General features: G+C 45.4%; 1 protein-coding gene across 8 annotated transcripts in view; it reads right to left on the bottom strand.

The window, feature by feature from the left end:
• Positions 1–17,189, bottom strand: part of eml6 (EMAP like 6) — an 844,856-nt gene that overhangs the window by 363,289 nt on the left and 464,378 nt on the right. For all 8 annotated transcript variants that reach the window (XM_085981352.1, XM_085981349.1, XM_085981353.1 and 5 more), the window contains one exon: positions 7,880–8,082. In XM_085981352.1, coding sequence (XP_085837478.1) covers positions 7,880–8,082 — 203 coding nt within the window. The remainder of the gene's footprint in view (positions 1–7,879; positions 8,083–17,189) is intronic.

The raw sequence follows: 17,189 nt of genomic DNA, 5'->3' as shown, positions 1-17,189 counted from the left end.
GACAGTTTCCTAGCAGATAAGGGAATTAGGGGTTACGGGGAGAGGGCAGGGAAGTGGACGTGAGTCTAGATTCGGATCAGCCATGATCCTATTGAATGGTGGAGCAGACCCGAGGGGCCGTATGGCCTACTTCTGCTCCTACTTCTTATGTTCTTTTGTTATGATTTTGAGCTAACATATGTGCCAGGGACACAAATGTTCATTGCAGACACACTATCCAGGGCTGCGCCTTACGCCACACAAAACAGTGAATCAGAAGAGGATGTGGCTCTTCATGTGGATATGGTCTACGCAGCATTGCCCGCCACACAGGAACAACTATCAGTGATAGTCACAGAGACATCAAAGGACCCAGTCCTGAGTAAAGTAATGAGAAATCTTCAAGCGGGCTGGAAGAAAGGGTCATGTAAACAATATTATCACATTCAGTCTGAGCTCTCTGTGGTCAATGGACTACTGCTTAAGTGTGACAGGATAGTAGTGCCCACCTCTATGCGACGAGAAATGCTCAACAGGATACATGAAGGGCACCTGGGTGCAGAAAAGTCAAAAAGGAGAGCACGTGAGGCACTCTACTGGCCAAACATGAACTCTGATATTGACCAGTTGATCGGCGAGTGTGCTACATGTCAGGAGTATCACTACAAGCAAACAAAAGAGCCCCTCATTACCACAGAGCTCCCATCACAACCTTGGGAAAAGGTCGGAACTGATATATTTCACTATGAAGGAAAAGACTATTTGTTAGTTATTGATTATTATTCCAATTATCCGGAGATTGCTCTCTTGTCCAGTACCACATCAAGAGCTGTGATAACTCACCTGAAGTCAATCTTTGCCAGGCAGGGCATCCCTCTAACCCTGGTCTCTGATAATGGCCCTCCCTATGCCAGTCATGAGTTACAGTCATTTGCTTCAGAGTATGAGTTTAATCATGTAACCTCCAGTCCGCTCTATCCTCAGGCTAATGGAAAAGCGGAGAAGGGGGTACAGATTGTGAAAAGACTATTAAAGAAAGCAGCACACAGCAACACTGACCCATATCTGGCCCTGATGTTGTACAGGGCGGGCCCGCTAGCAAGTGGCAAGTCTCCAGCTGAGCTCTTACTGGGTCGGAAAATCCGTACACGACTTCCCAGTTATGTCACACCTGACCACAGAGATGAGGTGTGGGCAGACAAGGCTCGGAAACTGCAACAGAAACAAAAAACACTTCATGACCGCACAGCCACTACACTAGTGCCTCTACAGCAGAAGGATATAGTTCGTATTGAAGGGCCTGAGTCATGGCCTAAAAGAGCCGCCGTTCTACAACAGGTCGCCCCCAGGTCACACAGTGTCATGACAGAGAACGGCAATGTGTTTCGCAGAAACAGGAGGCACCTACTGAAAACCACAGAGACCTTTCAGCCTCAGGAGGACAGAGAGGATGACGAGATGAGGGAAATGCCACAAAGAGACGAGATGAGGGAAATGCCACAAAGTGACGAAGGACACAGTAGTGATAATGTGACAAGGGACCTGTGTGGTACAGACATGAACTTAAGGGATACAACTGGGGTGGTTCAGCAAACACCCGTTCAGCCACGCAGGTCACAGCGCACCAGAATGCCTGTAGTTAAACTTGACCTGTAGACAGGGATTGATAAGACTGTAAACAGTTAATGGACTCCTGGGTGTGGGTAAGGTTTATACCTACCTGCAATTAGTTCAACGGTGTAGTTACACTGACTGTTTCTATATGATGTTAACAAGTGGTCTATGTGTTATGTTATGTTATGTTGTTACTGTGTTATGTCTTCATTGAAGGGGGAAGATGTACGGATAACCGTAGCTGTCATAAAGACAGCGGGGTTTGATTGACAGCTGGTTGACGGCTGACGTCATATCCGGGGGCAGGATCCGACGCCATCTTGGCCATGCTTGAGGTACTGTACTAAAGGACACAGAGTCAGGACTGAATAAATGGCACTCCACTACAACTACTTGGGAGATTCGTAATTACGTTATTAAGATAACATTACAATTGTGCTACTTCGTTAAGTGACAGCTGGAAAAAGCACATAAATCCACCTGCCTTTGCCTAAGGGAAAGGCTCTTGCTAACACCATTTTGTGCAGAGATTTTGCTTTCAGGAGTTTGTAGGTGATATCTGCAACCTCCGAAGCCACTCTCATCACATTGCAAGTCACTCTCAGTACATTTGAGGATTGTGCCTCTGATCTCTACTTTACCTGGCATCTATCAGATCAGTATGGGTGCTGCTTATGCTGTTTCACCTTGGACCTCAGATTCGGACCAAGATGAGCCCCAGCATTAACAACACCAACAGCAGCGGCAACATCACCACCAGCAGCAGCCTTCTCCTCACCGACCTGATACTCCATAGAAGAGAGGGGATCAGCACAGGGGTGCACCATGCCGGAGGCGATACTCCCAACACAGGGTATACAGGCAGAGGATGAGCTTCCTGGACATGACTGAACGGCAGTGCTTCAGGAGGCTCAGGCTATTGCGCCAGGTCGTGGCAGACATTGGTAGCTTGCTGGAACAAGACCTGCTGCCCAGAGGACCTGGTGGACACGCCTTACCAGTGGCTGTCAAAGTCACCACCGCCCTCAACTTCTTCGTCTCTGGCTCCTTCCAGGGATCTGCAGCAGACAATTGCAGGATCTCGCAGTCAGCCGCCAACAAATGCACCGCCCAGGTGACCGATGCCATGTTTCACAAGTCAGCCACTTATGTAAACTTTGCCACTGATGAAGCCAGTGTTACTGAGTGGGCGCTCAGCTTTGTGGCTCTGGCGACTTCCCACAGGTGCAGGGCATCATCGACTGCACACATGTGGCCATGAAGGCACCCTCTCATCACCCAGGAGTGTTTGTAAACCGCAAGGGCTTCCACTCCCTCAATGTGCAGCTTGTCTGCAACCATAAAAAGGTGATCATGCATGTGTGCAGCTGATTGCCTGGCAGCTGTCATGACTCTTTCGTGCTGCACCAGTCCACCCTCCCTCAGCTCTTCGCACCTCCAAACAGACTTATGGCTGGCTGCTTGAAGACAAGGGCTATCCACTGAAGACATGACACCCTTGAGGACGCCAAATACTGAGGCCGAGGAGCATTATAATGACAGCCACATGTCCACCAGATGTGTCATAGAGCAAGCAATAGGCATGCTAAAGATGCGCTTCAGATGCCTTGATAGATCTGGAGGAGCCCTTCAGTACACACCAGTCAGGGTCGCCAGAATCACCGTTGTTTGCTGCGCACTGCACAACATAGCGCAGCAGCGAGGATTGGAGCTGCAGGAGGAGCAAGGTGCAGAGCGCACAGCCTCTTCAGAGGAGGAGGAGGAGGCGCAGGTGGAAGACAAGGAGAAGAAGGAGGAGGAACCTGAGGTGGAGATGACATCAGCAGCGGCGCACATTGCTGCCCGGGAGGCCCGGGATGTCCTCTTTATGGCCAGATTTGCTTAACTTGCTCCAGTGCAGCACATGGCTGTCACATGCTGTACTAAGTTCCCCCCCACAACAACACCATAAAGCATCCCTGCAATGACCAAGCCATTCCTCTCACCCAAACCTCCAGTGCTCAAGGTTAAGTAATGTCTTACCATTCACTCCAAGGCCACTTCCAAGGTAGCAGGCAAAAATGGACAAGACGGGAAAGTAGTGTGTCATAAATAGAACTGAAAGTTAACACTAACATTTTGGCAAACGCCCATGTGCATACCCTTGTACAATCTACAATTGTGTCTTTTTTCTTTTCCGAGTGCTTCTACGAGGTGCAACCCCTGTGGCTTCAGCAGAGGTAGAGGCAGGCTGCTCACTTCCCTGCTGTGACTGCTTAGACACTTTTGGCAGATGTCCTGTAGGTTTTAGAGCCTGTGAGGGCTCCGCCAAAGACTGTTCCTACTGCAACTGTGCAGGGGCATACTCAGCCATCGGGAACAGAGGCAACATGTGGAGCTCTGACTGAGGGAGAGGCAATGGGGGAGAAGTGGGAGGGCTTTGAGCAGAGCCCCCACTTTCATGTCCCTTCTCACCATCATCCCTCTCATGGGCCACCTGCACTTCCCTGCTAGCAAGGAGCTGGAGAGCACCTTGCTGCACATCAGTGGGGCGATGAATGCCCAAGTCTACGTTGCCATCCCTTCTAGAGATGAGGTCAATAAGAGTCTGCAATCTGTTGTTCACAGCAAGCAATGGCGCATTAGGCACTCCATGCAGGAAGCCATCCTTTCCAAGGAACGGCATATCGTCACCATTGCCTGCGATATGGTGCTGCCCATGTTGGAGATGGACTCCTCCATTTTCCGTACAATCGCACAAATCGCGGCTGGAAAAGCTGCCCGAGCCTCACCCATTTGTTGCTGCTCCTCCTCTTTGTCGACGGCCCCAGAGGTTCAGCATCTGCATGCAGCTGAGCAGAGCATGGAGTGTTCTGCTCCTCTGTCTCCACCATCTGCTCTTGCTCACTTATGATTTGGGAGACACCAGGTGACAACACTACTCCAACGTGCACGTATCTGCGCTGGTGCTGGGTGCGCATGGGTCTGGTGATGGTGCACCCTCAGACAATGGAGCTTCCTCTGAGGAGTCGTCTTCCTCCTCCAGCTGGACAGTGGAGGTGGGGGCATTTGATGGACCTGTGGGAGAGTAAAGACATGAATTAGACATCTTATGATAAGAATGTTTAACGTTACCATTATGTACAAGTTGATATTTCACTGGCTGCTGAAATCAGTCATGAGTGACTGTTGTATGTCATGTGGGATATTTAATTCTGTCACCAGGTTGCTGGGAGGTCCCGCTCTCTCCATCTCGCACTGCCAAAAGCTCTGTCACTCCACTTATTTCGAGAGCATCCTCCTCTGCTGGCGTCAAATTAGTATAAATTGGAGGACCACCTGCACTCTCTTCTCCTGCAAGGAGGGAAAGAAGAGAACTTTGAGTGAGAGTGATGGAATGAGTGTAAGGGATGTTTGGGCCACATCTGTAGAGGGTGACTACGATGGAGTGGCATGACATTGCCAAGTGGCCTCCTTCTGTGGTGTTACTTTGTAGGATTGCATTAGGCTGAGTGTGAGTGGTGGTTAGTCAGATGGGGATGTGATTAGGTGCATAGACAGTGAGGGGTGGGTGCACCTGCAAGGTAGGTTGGTGTGAGGAGTGATGTGCAGGAGTAGGCTTGGGAAGGCAGAGTGCTGGGGTTGGGGTGACATGCACATCAGGATGTAGTTGAGTGTGGCATTGTACTCACCTTTCCTGACCTCATGAGATCATTAAATCTCTTGTGGCATTGAATCCAGGAGTGGCTAACAACACCCCTGCTGTTCACTTCTTGTGCAATCTCCAGCTATGCCCTCTTGGTTTCACTGGCTACTCTCTTCCTGCCACTACCAGGGAATAGGACCTCCCTGCGTGCTCTGCCTCCCTGGACCAAGATTTCCAGGGAGGCATCCGAGAACCTGGGCGCAGCCTTCTGGCGCTGTGACTCCATCCTTGCTTGCACTCACACAAATCTCTTTCATATATAGCAATAGCCACCTCTCCCAACTACCTGGATATGCCTCCTCCAACAACCTTCAATTGCGATGTGTGCAAGGCTCCTTTAAATATCTAAGCTGAAAGCGAGTCATCAGACCCGCTCCATTTAATTGGCCAGGAAACCCGCATGACTGTTTCAATTGATCGAGTTAAACACGCATTGCAGAACGCGCTGTTGAAAACTTCTGGATGGTGACCTGTACGCACACGCCCCAACTCTAAGGTGAAAATTCCGGCCTGTCAGTCCCTACAACCAAAACTCCCAAAAAGCTGAAAAGCAGCACACTAGCAATCCAAAGAAACTAACCAGTGATTTACCCGAGAGCAGCAGATGATCCCTTTAAATATCGCTAGAAATAGCACCCTCTAAGATTCACGCCCATGATTTCTGTGACTAATTTAGAATTAATGAATAGGATGCCGAGGGCATTTGCCTCATAAAACACACACAGGCCTAGAAATTCGGTGGCGTGGGGCGCCAAGCTCGCCTGGGTACCGGAATTACCGCTCCGGGCGGAGCCGCTTGCGTCATCCCGATATTCAGTTTCAGCGCCCCAAACGGAAGCGGGGCACTGCTCGAGGCGCCCCGCGTCCCTCTTGGGGCGCTGAAACTGAATATCGCAGCGCAATGTGCCGCAGCGCCACACGCTGCGGCACGGCGCGCTGCGGTATTGCAGGCCTTCCTCCCCTTCTTAAAGGGGAGGGGCCTGCACCAGCGCAATCTCTGATCGCGAGTTCCGGCAAAAGAGCCCCGCGCCGAGGAGAAGTGCCGGGCTTTTGGGACACAGCCGGCACTGCCCGGGCGGCGCGAGGAGGTGCTGGCAGGCGGCCAGCGAAAAAAATGGCCGCCCCGCACCTCCCCTTTAATTTGCACCACTACCGCCACAGGTAGGCCCCCTGAACCGGTCGCGAATTGCGACCGGCGCTACAGGGGGGGGGCGTGACCCAATATCACGTTCGGGGCGGTAGAGGGGCGCTGCGCACACTGATGACGTCATCGGTGGCGGTGCAGCACTACAGGCTAATGCCGCAATTAGCACCCCGCTAAGTTTCGCGGGCGGCGTGGCCAGTGGCACTAAAGCCACTGAGTGCCCTCTTTAGGCGCTAACTGGTGGCGCAGCCCACCGAATTTCTAGGCCACAGGACCCTAATTGCCATTGTTAAATAAGCACCTGCCAATTTCAGGTGGACGCATAAAAGAAGCCCTGATTTAAAGTGACAAAGGATGAATTCTGTACGTGAAACTGCCATGCAAGATCTTGATCTGACACTGAGTGCCTTAGTACTCATTGTCCAGAGGTAAAACAGGCAATCCCAAGTTGAAATCAAACCCCCGCCCCCACCTTTAATTTGTTTCCAATCATTTTCTGGAAACTGTTTCTGAGCATGGCTTGTTCAAACTGAAAAGGCTGTCTGAAGCCTTCAGACAGTGATTCTGAGGCCAGATAGCTTCTGTGGTTGGTGACAAAAGAAAAAGAACAGCCACGTAAGAAAACATAGTTTACTGCAGCAGTTGCAGTGATTATTTGTTGTTTTCTACTTCGTCAAGTTTAATAACTAATGTAATATCTATAAATATCAAAATAGTGCTAGTGCTGAATAACTGAACCAAAAACAGAAAAAGCTAGAAACACACAAGTCAATCAATCATCTGTGGAGGGAACAGACAAGTTGACATTTTTGGCTAGGCCCTTCTTTGGTTTGATAGTTTGTTACTCTAAAATCTGCTGTTCCAATGCTACAGTTCATTTATTCATTTGCTTAATAAATTTGTTTTTCAATTTAAGTTTAAGTCGGCTAGTTCATGTTGGCTAACATTTGTTACTTGGCAGATTGTGTTGAACTGAATTTAAACAATATCTGAGTAAACATCATATCAGATGCAGAAGACCCTTTAACAAACACTACCCACAGTTTTCAGTGTGTACTGAATCTTGAAAACACTTAGCTCCAAATATTCCTTTTGTTTTGTGTAAAATTTACTGATTTAGATAATTTTATCATGAAAAAGCAACATCATTGATTTAAGATTAAAGTCTATTCAACAAATGGATGCCAGTTTGTTTACTCAAGTTTTTGATCTAAACTGCACATGGCACACATAGGGACCGATTTTCACTTTTGGCAGTGGCGGAAAACTGGCGGTATTGGATCAGCTACCCATTATATACCTCGTCCAATTTTCTTTTCCATTGACTTCAATGGATGCTGATCCACTAGTGCCAGATTTTCACTCTTGCTGAAAGTGAAAATGATCTCCATAGTAGACCATACAAAATGCATACTTCAAAATTAGCACAATTAATCGTAACACGAAATTCAAGGCACCTTATCTAAGGCATGCATAGCAAAAATAGGCCCATCGTGGGCTTTAACTGTCTTGAGCAGAAGATTATTTTTCCAGATGTAAACATCTCCATTTGCAGCTCCAGAGAATATCATGTCTTCCATCTGGCCATACGACACACACATCATTGTCTCCAGTTTCCCCATGTTACCAAATATTCCACGCTTAGAGGTAAGGCCACCACCTTAAACATCAGATAACTGTTAGTAATATTCTAATCAATGACTATGGTAAAACAAGCTGTTAAAGATAACTAAATTCTAAGTAAAGTCTTTGTAATCTGTTAGACTAGTTCCTATTCTTGTCTTTTTTGTACCTATTTAAGTTTGCAATGTTCTTCACTTCATAAATTGTGAGGTCTAATTTGGTTGAAGGTTAGGGTTCATATATACTAGTGAGGTGAAATTGTGATCAGGAATTTCTTAGTGCAAGCACTTCATGCTTGAAATATCCAGAAGTATAACTAAAGTGGTTATAATGTGATATTCCTATCCAAAGGATTCAACAAATATCTGGTCCAGAATAATGTGTTTCTGAAGCCAGCAATAATGCATGTTGCTTTACGTTTCAAAGGTTAGAATGGATCCAAGATTGTCCCAATCCTACATCTAAAATGCAATATATTCAGGATAATTTACATATTATCAATTGATGTACTTGGTTTGAGGCTAGTGCTCATTCAGACATACCAGAGTAGCTTGGGAATGCACTTGAAGTTGAATCCTCCAACTGCAACTATTACATTCATAGAGCACTCTGTACTTCAGTTATTTTCTTATAGAATTAAAGAACTTGCATTTATATAGTGCCTTTCACATTCTCAGGACATCCCAAGAAACTTACAGCCAATGGATTACTTTTGAAGTGTAGTCACTGTTAGGTAGGCAAATGCAGCAGCCAATTTGTATACAGCAAGGTCCCACGCACAGCAATGAGATAAATAACCAGTTAAATTGTTTTTTGATGGTTGAGGAATAAATGTTCATCAGGATACTGGGGAAATTCCTCTACTCTTCTTTGAATAGTGCCATTGGATCTTTTATAACCACTGAACCGCCAGATTCAGTTTCATGTCTCATCCAAAAGATGGCAACTCTAATAATGCAGCACTCCTTCAGTACTCTATTGACATGTGTACCTAGATTATGTACTCAAGTTCTGCAGTGGAGCTTGAAACCACAGCCTTCTGACTCAGAGGCATTGTGCTACTAGTGGGCCAAGCTGGAATTTATGATTACCATCCAACGCTACCTTTTAATTATAACTATTTTCTTTACAATAAAGTGTCTATGCAAATGCATATAACCTGCCGACCCTTCCATCCCAAAAAGATTCGGGTGTTGATACTGAGAAGCTGGAAAAATACAATAGGGTGAATTTTCCAATCATTTACGTCACTGGGTGTGAGGGTCAGAAATCAGGGCGAAGATCATAGAAACATAGAAGATAGGAGCAGGAGTAGGCCATTCGGCCCTTCGAGCCTGCTCCGTCATTCAACGAGATCATGGCTGATCATCCAAACCCTAGCACCCGGTCCCTACACCGACAGCCATCCCACTCAAGCCCTATCCCCGTAACCCCACGTATTTAATCCCCCCTAACACTAAGGGCCAATTTTTTTTATCATGGCCAATCAACCTAACCCGCACATCTTTGGACTGTGGGAGGAAACCGGAGCACCCGGAGGACACACACGCAAACATGGGGAGAATGTGCAAACTCCACACAGACAGTCACCCGAGGCCGGATTTGAACCCGGGTCCCTGGTGCTGTGAGGCAACAGTGCTAACCACTATGCCACCGTGCTGCTCATGTTTGTTGTATCTCTGTCTATATTACAGGGCATGACCGTTACTATAAAAAAGATTGTAAAAGCTTCTATAGATATGTAGAAAGGAAGGGATCAGTGAATGTAAATGTGGGTCCCTTAGAGACAGGGACAGGAGAAATTGTAATGGGGAATAAGAAAATGGCAGAGACATTAAACAAATACTCTGTATCTTTCTTCACGGTAGAAGACACAAATAACATTCTGGAAATAGTGGGGAACCAAGGGTCTAGTGAGAATGAGGAACTTAAAAGAAATTACTATTAATAAAGACATTTTACTGGAGAAAGTAATGGGACTAAAAGTCGACAAATTCCCTGGATCTGATGGCCTACATCCTCGGGTTTTAAAAGAGATGGCTACAGAGATAGTAGATAGCAGCGGTAGCGGCGAGAGGATAAAGAGCCGCCCGGGAGCGGAGCTGAATTAAAGCAGCAGCAGCGGCGAGAGGATAAAGAGCGGCCCGAGAGCGCACTTGAATTAAAACAGCGGTAGCGGCGAGAGGATAAAGAGTGGCCTGGGAGCGGAACTGAAATAAAGCAGCGGCAGCGGCGAGAGGATAAAGAGCGGCCTGAGAGCGGACCTGAATTAAAGCAATGGCGCGGCGAGGCTCCGATTCCAAAACAACATCAAAGAGTGATGTTACAGGAGAGCAGGTAGGTGATTGGTTGGTGAGTATTACAGCTCTTTTTTGCTCTCTAAGTTAGGGAAGGGGGTTAAATTAAGAGCTCAGAAACTGTAACTTGCTAGTAGTTACTAAATTAATAACTTAAACTAAATAAAATAATCAAACAATAAACCTAAAATCTCGATTGAATAAAAGCTTTAACTAATTAATTAATAAATAAAATAAGGTTAGAGAGGCAGTGTGTCGTAACTGCAGCATGTGGGAGTTTGTGGAGAGCATCGCAATCCTGAGCAACCACATCTGCAGTAAGTGTCTGCAATTCGAGGAACTTCGGCTCAGAATTGTTGAGCTAGAGTACGAGCTGCAGACATTGCGATGCATCAGGGAGGGGGAGAGTTACCTGGACACTTTGTTCCAGGAGGCAGTCACACCCTTTAGGTTAAGTAGTATTTTAGAGTTCGTCAGTGGTCAGGAACAGGAGGGTGTGACTGCGCGTCAGGAAGGTATGGGGACCCAGGATGTAGTGATAGAGGAGCCTCAGCCCTGGACCTTGTCCAACAGGTACGAGGTAATTTCTACCTGTATGGATGAGGAAAAGGACTGCAGGGAGGATGAGCAAACTGACCATGGCACAGTGGTACAGGGGGCCATCCAAGTGGGGGGAGAAGGAAGGAATGTGGTAGTAGTAGGGGACAATATAGTCAGGGGGATAGATACTGTTCTCTCCAGCCGCGAAAGAGAGTCCCGAAGGCTGTGTTGCCTGCCCGGTGCCCGGATTAAGGATATCCCCTCGCAGCTGGAGAAGAACTTGGAGTGGGAGGGGGAGGATCCAGTTGTTGTGGTCCATGTAGGAACCAACGACATAGGTAGAATTAAGAATGAGGTTCTGCAGAGGGTGTTTGAGGAGCTAGGGTCTAAATGATTAAGCAGAACCACAAGGGTAATAATCTCTGGATTACTACCTGAGCCACGGGGAAATTGGCATAGGGTCAAGCAGATCAGAGAGCTAAATGCGTGGCTCAAAGAGTGGTGTGGGAATAAGGGGTTTCAATTCATGGGGCACTGGCACCAGTACTGGGGAAAGAGGGAGCTGTTCGGTCGGGATGGGCTCCGCTTAAACCGGGCTGGGACCAGCGTCCTGGTGAATCAAATAACTAGGGCTGTAGATAGGGTTTTAAACTAAAAAAGGGGGGAGAGGGGTCAGGTGAGGAGGAATTTAGAAATCTAAAGAGAAAGGTCAAGGCAATATAGCAGTGTAGCGAATTGGGTAAAAATAAGCAGAGTGTGACAGGAAGGGACAGAGAGTTTAACAGTAGCAGTGCAACAGAGAATAAGGTCAAAACAGGGAATAATGGTAAAAAATTTAAATTAAAAGCTCTTTATCTGAATGCACGAAGCTTTCATAACAAGATAGATGCACCAGTGCCACAAATAGAGATAAATGGGTTTGATCTAATAGCCATTACAGAGACGTGGTTGCAAGGTGGCCAAGGTTGGGAACTAAATGTTCCAGGGTACTTGACGTTTCGAAAAGACAGGCAGAATGGAAAAAGGAGGGGGAGTAGCTCTGATAATAAAGGATGTCATAAGGACAGTAGCGAGAAAGGATTTTGGTTCGGAAGATCAAGAAGTAGAATCAGTATGGGTGGAGATAAGGAATAACAAGGGGCAGAAAACACTGGTAGGAGTAGTATATAGGCCCCCTAACAGTAACTATACTGTTGGACAGAATATTAATCAAGCAATAGTAGGAGCTTGCAACAAAGGTAATGCAATAATCTTGGGGGACTTTAATCTTCATACAGACTAGACAAATCAAATTGGCAAAGGTAGTCTGGAGGATGAGTTCATGGAATGCATTCAGGACAGTTTCGTGGAACAATATGTCATGGAACCAACCAGGGAACAGGCTATTTTAGATCTTGTATTGTGTAATGAGAAAGGGTTAATTAGTAATCTCATAGTAAAGGATCCTCTGGGGCAGAGTGATCATAATATGATAGAATTTCACCTTAATTTTGAGTGTGACTTGCCTAAGTTCGAAACTAGAGTCTTAAACTTAAATAAAACCAATTACATAGGTATGAGGGGCAAGTTGGCTAAGGTAGATTGGAAAAATAGATTAAAAGGTATGGCGGTATATAAGCAGTGCTTAGCATTTCAAGAAATATTTTATAATTCTCAACAAAAATACATTCCATTGAGAAATAACTCAACAGGAAATGTGATCCATTCGTGGATAACTAAAGTTGTTAAGGATTGTATTAGATTAAAAGAAGAAGCTTATAATACTGTGAAGAATAGTAGTAAGCCTGAGGATTGGAGAGTTTCAGAAACCAGCAAAGGATGACCACAAAAATTGATAAAAAGGTTAAAAATAGAATGAGAGAAAACTAGCAAGAAATAGAAAAACAGATTGCAAGAGCTTCTACAAGCATGTAAAAAGGAAGAGAGTAGCAAAAGTTAATGTTGGTCCCTTAGAGGCTGAGACAGGAGAAATTATTATGGAAAATAAGGAAATGGCAGAAACGTTAAAAAAATATTTTGTATCTGTCTTCACAGCAGAAGACACCAAAAATGGTGGGGAACCAAGGGTCTAATGAGGGTGAGGAGCTTAACATAATTAATATAAGTAGAGAAAAAGTACTAGAGAAACCAATGGGACTAAAAGCCGACAAATCCCCTGGACCCAACGGCCTACATCCTAGGGTTCTAAAAGAGGTGGCTGAAGAGATGGTGGATGCATTGGTTTTGATCTTCCAAAATTCCCTAGATTTTAGAATAGTCCCAGCGGATTGGAAGGTCGCAAATGTAACACCGTTATTCAAGAAAGAAGGGAGAGAAAAAACAGGGAACTACAGGCCAGTTAGCTTGTCGTCAGTCATCGGGAAAATGCTGCAATCCATTGTTAAGGAAGTGGTACCAGGACACTTAGAAAATCTTAACATGATTAGGCAGAGTCAACATGGTTTTATGAAAGGGAAATCGTGTTTGACAAATTTATTCGAGTTTTTTGAGGATGTAACTAGCAGGGTAGATAAAGGGGAACCAGTGGATGTAGTATATTTGGATTTCCAAAAGGCATTCGATAAGGTACCACATAAAAGGTTATTACACAAGATTAGGGCTCATGGGATTGTGGGTAATATAGTAGCATGGATAGAGGATTGCTTAACGGACAGAAAACAGAGTAGGGATAAACAGATCTTTTTCAGGTTGGCAGGCTGTAACTAGTGGGGTGCCGCAAAGATCAGTGTTGGGGCCTTAGCTATTTACAATCTATATTGATGACCTAGAGGAAGGGATCGAGTGTAATGTATCCAAGTTTGCTGATGATACAAAGCTAGGTGAGACAGTAAGCTGTAAGGGGAACAAAAAGAGTCTGCAAAGGGATATAGATAGACTAAGTAAGTGGGCAGATGGAGTATAATGTAGGGAAATGTGAGGTGATTCACTTTGGTAGGAAGAATAGAAAAACAGAATATTTTTTAAATGGTGAGAAACTTTCAAATGTTGGTGTTCAGAGAGATTTGGGTGTCCTCATGCAAGAAAAAAGAAAGCTACCTTGTAGGTACAGCAAGCAATAAGGAAGGTAAATGGCATGTTGGCCTTTATTGCAAGGGGGTTGGAGTATAAGAGTAAAGAAGTCTTGCTACAATTGTACAGGGCATTGGTGAGACTACACCTGGAGTACTGTGCACAGTTTTGGCCTCCTTATCTAAGGAAGGATATACTTGCCTTGGAGGCGGTGCAACAAAGGTTCACTAGATTGATTCCTGGGATGAGAGGGCTGTCCTATGATGAGAGATTGTGTAGAATGAGTCTATACCCTCTGGAATTTAGAAGAATGAGAGGTGATCTCATTGAAACATACAAGATTCTGAAGGGGATTGACAGGGTAGATGCTGAGAGGATGTTTCCCCTGGCTGGAGTGTCTAGAACTAGGGGGCATAGTCTCAGGATAAGGGGTGGGCCATTTAAGACTGAGATGAGGAGGAATTTCTTCACTCAGAGGGTTGTAAATCTTTGGAATTCTCTGCCCCAGAGGGCTGTGAATGCTGAGTCTTTGAGTATATTCAAGGCTGAGATAGATTTTTGAACTCTAGGGGAATCAAGGGATATGGAGATCGGGCGGGAAAGTGGAGTTGAGGTCGATGATCAGCCATGATCTTATTGAATGGCGGAGCAGGCTCAAGGGGCCGTATGGCCTACTCCTGCTCTTATTTCTTATGTTCTTAGATGCATTGGTTTTGATCTTCCAGAATTCCCTAGATTCTAGAATGGTCCCAGTGGACTGGAAGGTAGCAAACATAACCCCGCTATTCAAGAAAGGAGGGAGAGAGAAAACAGGGAATATATAGACCAGTTAGCCTGACATCAGTAGCAGGGAAAATACTAGAATCTATTATTAGGGATGTGGTAACAGGGCACTTAGAAAATCATAATATGACTGGGCAGAGTCAACTCTGATTTATGAAAGGGAAGTCGTGTTTGACAAATCTGCTACAGTTTTATGAGGTTGTAGCTAGCAGGGTAGATAAGGGGGAAACCAGTGGATGTAGTGTATTTGGGTTTTCAAAAGTATTCGATAAAGTGCCACACAAGAGGTTATTACACAAAATTAGGGCTCATGGGATTGGGGGCAATATATTAGTATAGCTTGAGGACCGGTTAACGGACAGAAAACAGAGTAAGAATAAACAGGTAATTTTCGGGTTGGCAGGCTGTACCCTGGTGCTTCTGCTGCACAGGACAGGAGGGAAAAGAGTGGGAGAGCTATAGTAATAGGGGATTCTATTGTAAGGGGAATAGATAGGTGTTTCTGCGGCCGCAAACAAGACTCTAGGATGGTATGTTGCCTCCCTAGTGCAAGGGTCAAGGATGTCTTGGAGCAGCTGCAGAGCATTCTGGAGGGGGTGTTGAGCAGCCAGTTGTCGTGGTGCACATAGGTACCAATGATATAGGTAAAAACCGGGACAAGGTTCTAAAAGCTGAATACAGGGAGTTAGGAGGTAAATTAAAAAATAGGACCTCAAAGGTAGTAATCACAGGATTGCTACCAGTGCCACGTGCTAGTCAGAGTAGAAATAGAAGGATATTTCAGATGAATACATGGCTAGAGGAATGGTGCAAGGGGGAGGGATTCAAATTCCTGGGACATTGGAACCGGTTCTGCGGGAGGTGGGACCAGTACAAACTGGACGGTTTGCACCTGGGCAGGACCGGGACTGATTTCCGAGGGGGAGTATTTGCTAGTGCTGCTGGGGAGGGTTTAAACTAAAATGGCAGGGGGTTGGGAACCTGTGCAGGGAGACAGAGGAAAGGGAAGCAAGGATAGAAACAAAAGACAGGAAGGAGAAAAGCAGAAGTGGAAGGCAGAGAACTCAAGGGTGTAAATCAAACAGGGCTAAAGTAAATAATAATTCTAAAAGTACTAAGAGTGTTAAAAAAACAAGCCTGAAGGCTTTGTGTCTTAATGCGAGGAGCATTTGTAATAAGGTGGATGAATTAGCTGTGCAAATAGATGTAAATGGAAATGATATGATTGGGATTACGGAAACATGGCTCCAGGGTGACCAAGGCTGGGAACTCAACATCATGGGGTATTCGATATTCAGGAAAGATAGGCAAAAAGGAAAAGGAGATGGGGTGGCATTGCTGGTTAAAGAGGAGATTTACACAATAGTAAGGAAGGATATTAGCTCTGATGATGTGGAATCTGTATGGGTAGAGCTGAGAAATACCAAGGGGCAGAAAACGTTAGTGGGAGTTGTATACAGACCCCCAAACAGTAATGCCGAGGTTGGGGGTGGCATTAAACGGGAAATTAGAGATGTATGCAATAAGGGCACAGCAGTTATCATGGGTGACTTCAATCTACATATAGATTGGGCTAACCAAATTAGTAACAATACTGTGGAGGAGGAATTCCTGGAGTGTTTCCTGGACCAATATGTCGAGGAACCAACTAGACTGGGTATTATGTAATGAGAAAGGATTAATTAGCAATCTTGTTCTACGAGGCCCCTTGGGGCGGAGTGATCATAATATGATAGAATTCTACATTAAGATGGAGAGTGAAGTATTTGACTCAGAGACTAGGGTCCTGAATTTAAATAAAGGAAACTACGATGGTATGAGGCGCGAGTTGGGTAGGATGGATTGGGGAATGTTACTTAAAGGGTTGACGGTGGATAGGCAATGGCAAACATTTAAAGATCGCATGGATGAACTACAGAATTTGTTCATCCCTGTTTGGCATAAAAATAAAACAAAAAAGGTGACTCAACTGTGGCTAACAAGGAAAATTAGGGATAGCATAAGATCCAAGGAGAGGACATATATATTGGCCAGAAAAAGCAGCAAACCTGAGGATTGGAAGCAGTTCAGGACTCAGCAAAGGCGGACAAAGGGATTAATTAAGAGGGGGAAAATAGAGTATGAGAGTAAGCTTGCAAGGAGCATAAAAACTGACTGTAAAAGCTTCTATAGATATGTGAAGAGAAAAAGATTGGTGAAGTCAAACGTAGGTCCCTTGCATTCAGAATCAGGGGAATTTATAATGGGTAACAAAGAAATGGCAGGCCAATTAAATACATACTTTGGTTCTGTCTTCACAAAGGAGGACACAAATAACCTCCCAGAGATGTCGGGGAACATAGGGTCTAATGAGAGGGAGGAACTGAATGAAATCAGTATTTGTAGGGAAATGGTATTAGGGAAATTGATGGGATTGAAGGCCGATAAATCCCCAGGGCCTGATAATCTACATCCTAGGGTAATTAAGGAAGTGGCCCTAGAAATAGTAGATGCATTGCTGGTCATCTTCCAAAAT

Source organism: Somniosus microcephalus, chromosome 3 (genome assembly GCF_052327205.1).
Source record: "Somniosus microcephalus isolate GS21.2 chromosome 3, FLI_Smic_1.0, whole genome shotgun sequence".
NCBI lineage: Eukaryota > Metazoa > Chordata > Chondrichthyes > Squaliformes > Somniosidae > Somniosus > Somniosus microcephalus.
Note: the sequence above shows the minus strand (reverse complement) of the source record. Positions and strands in the feature narration are given on the sequence as shown.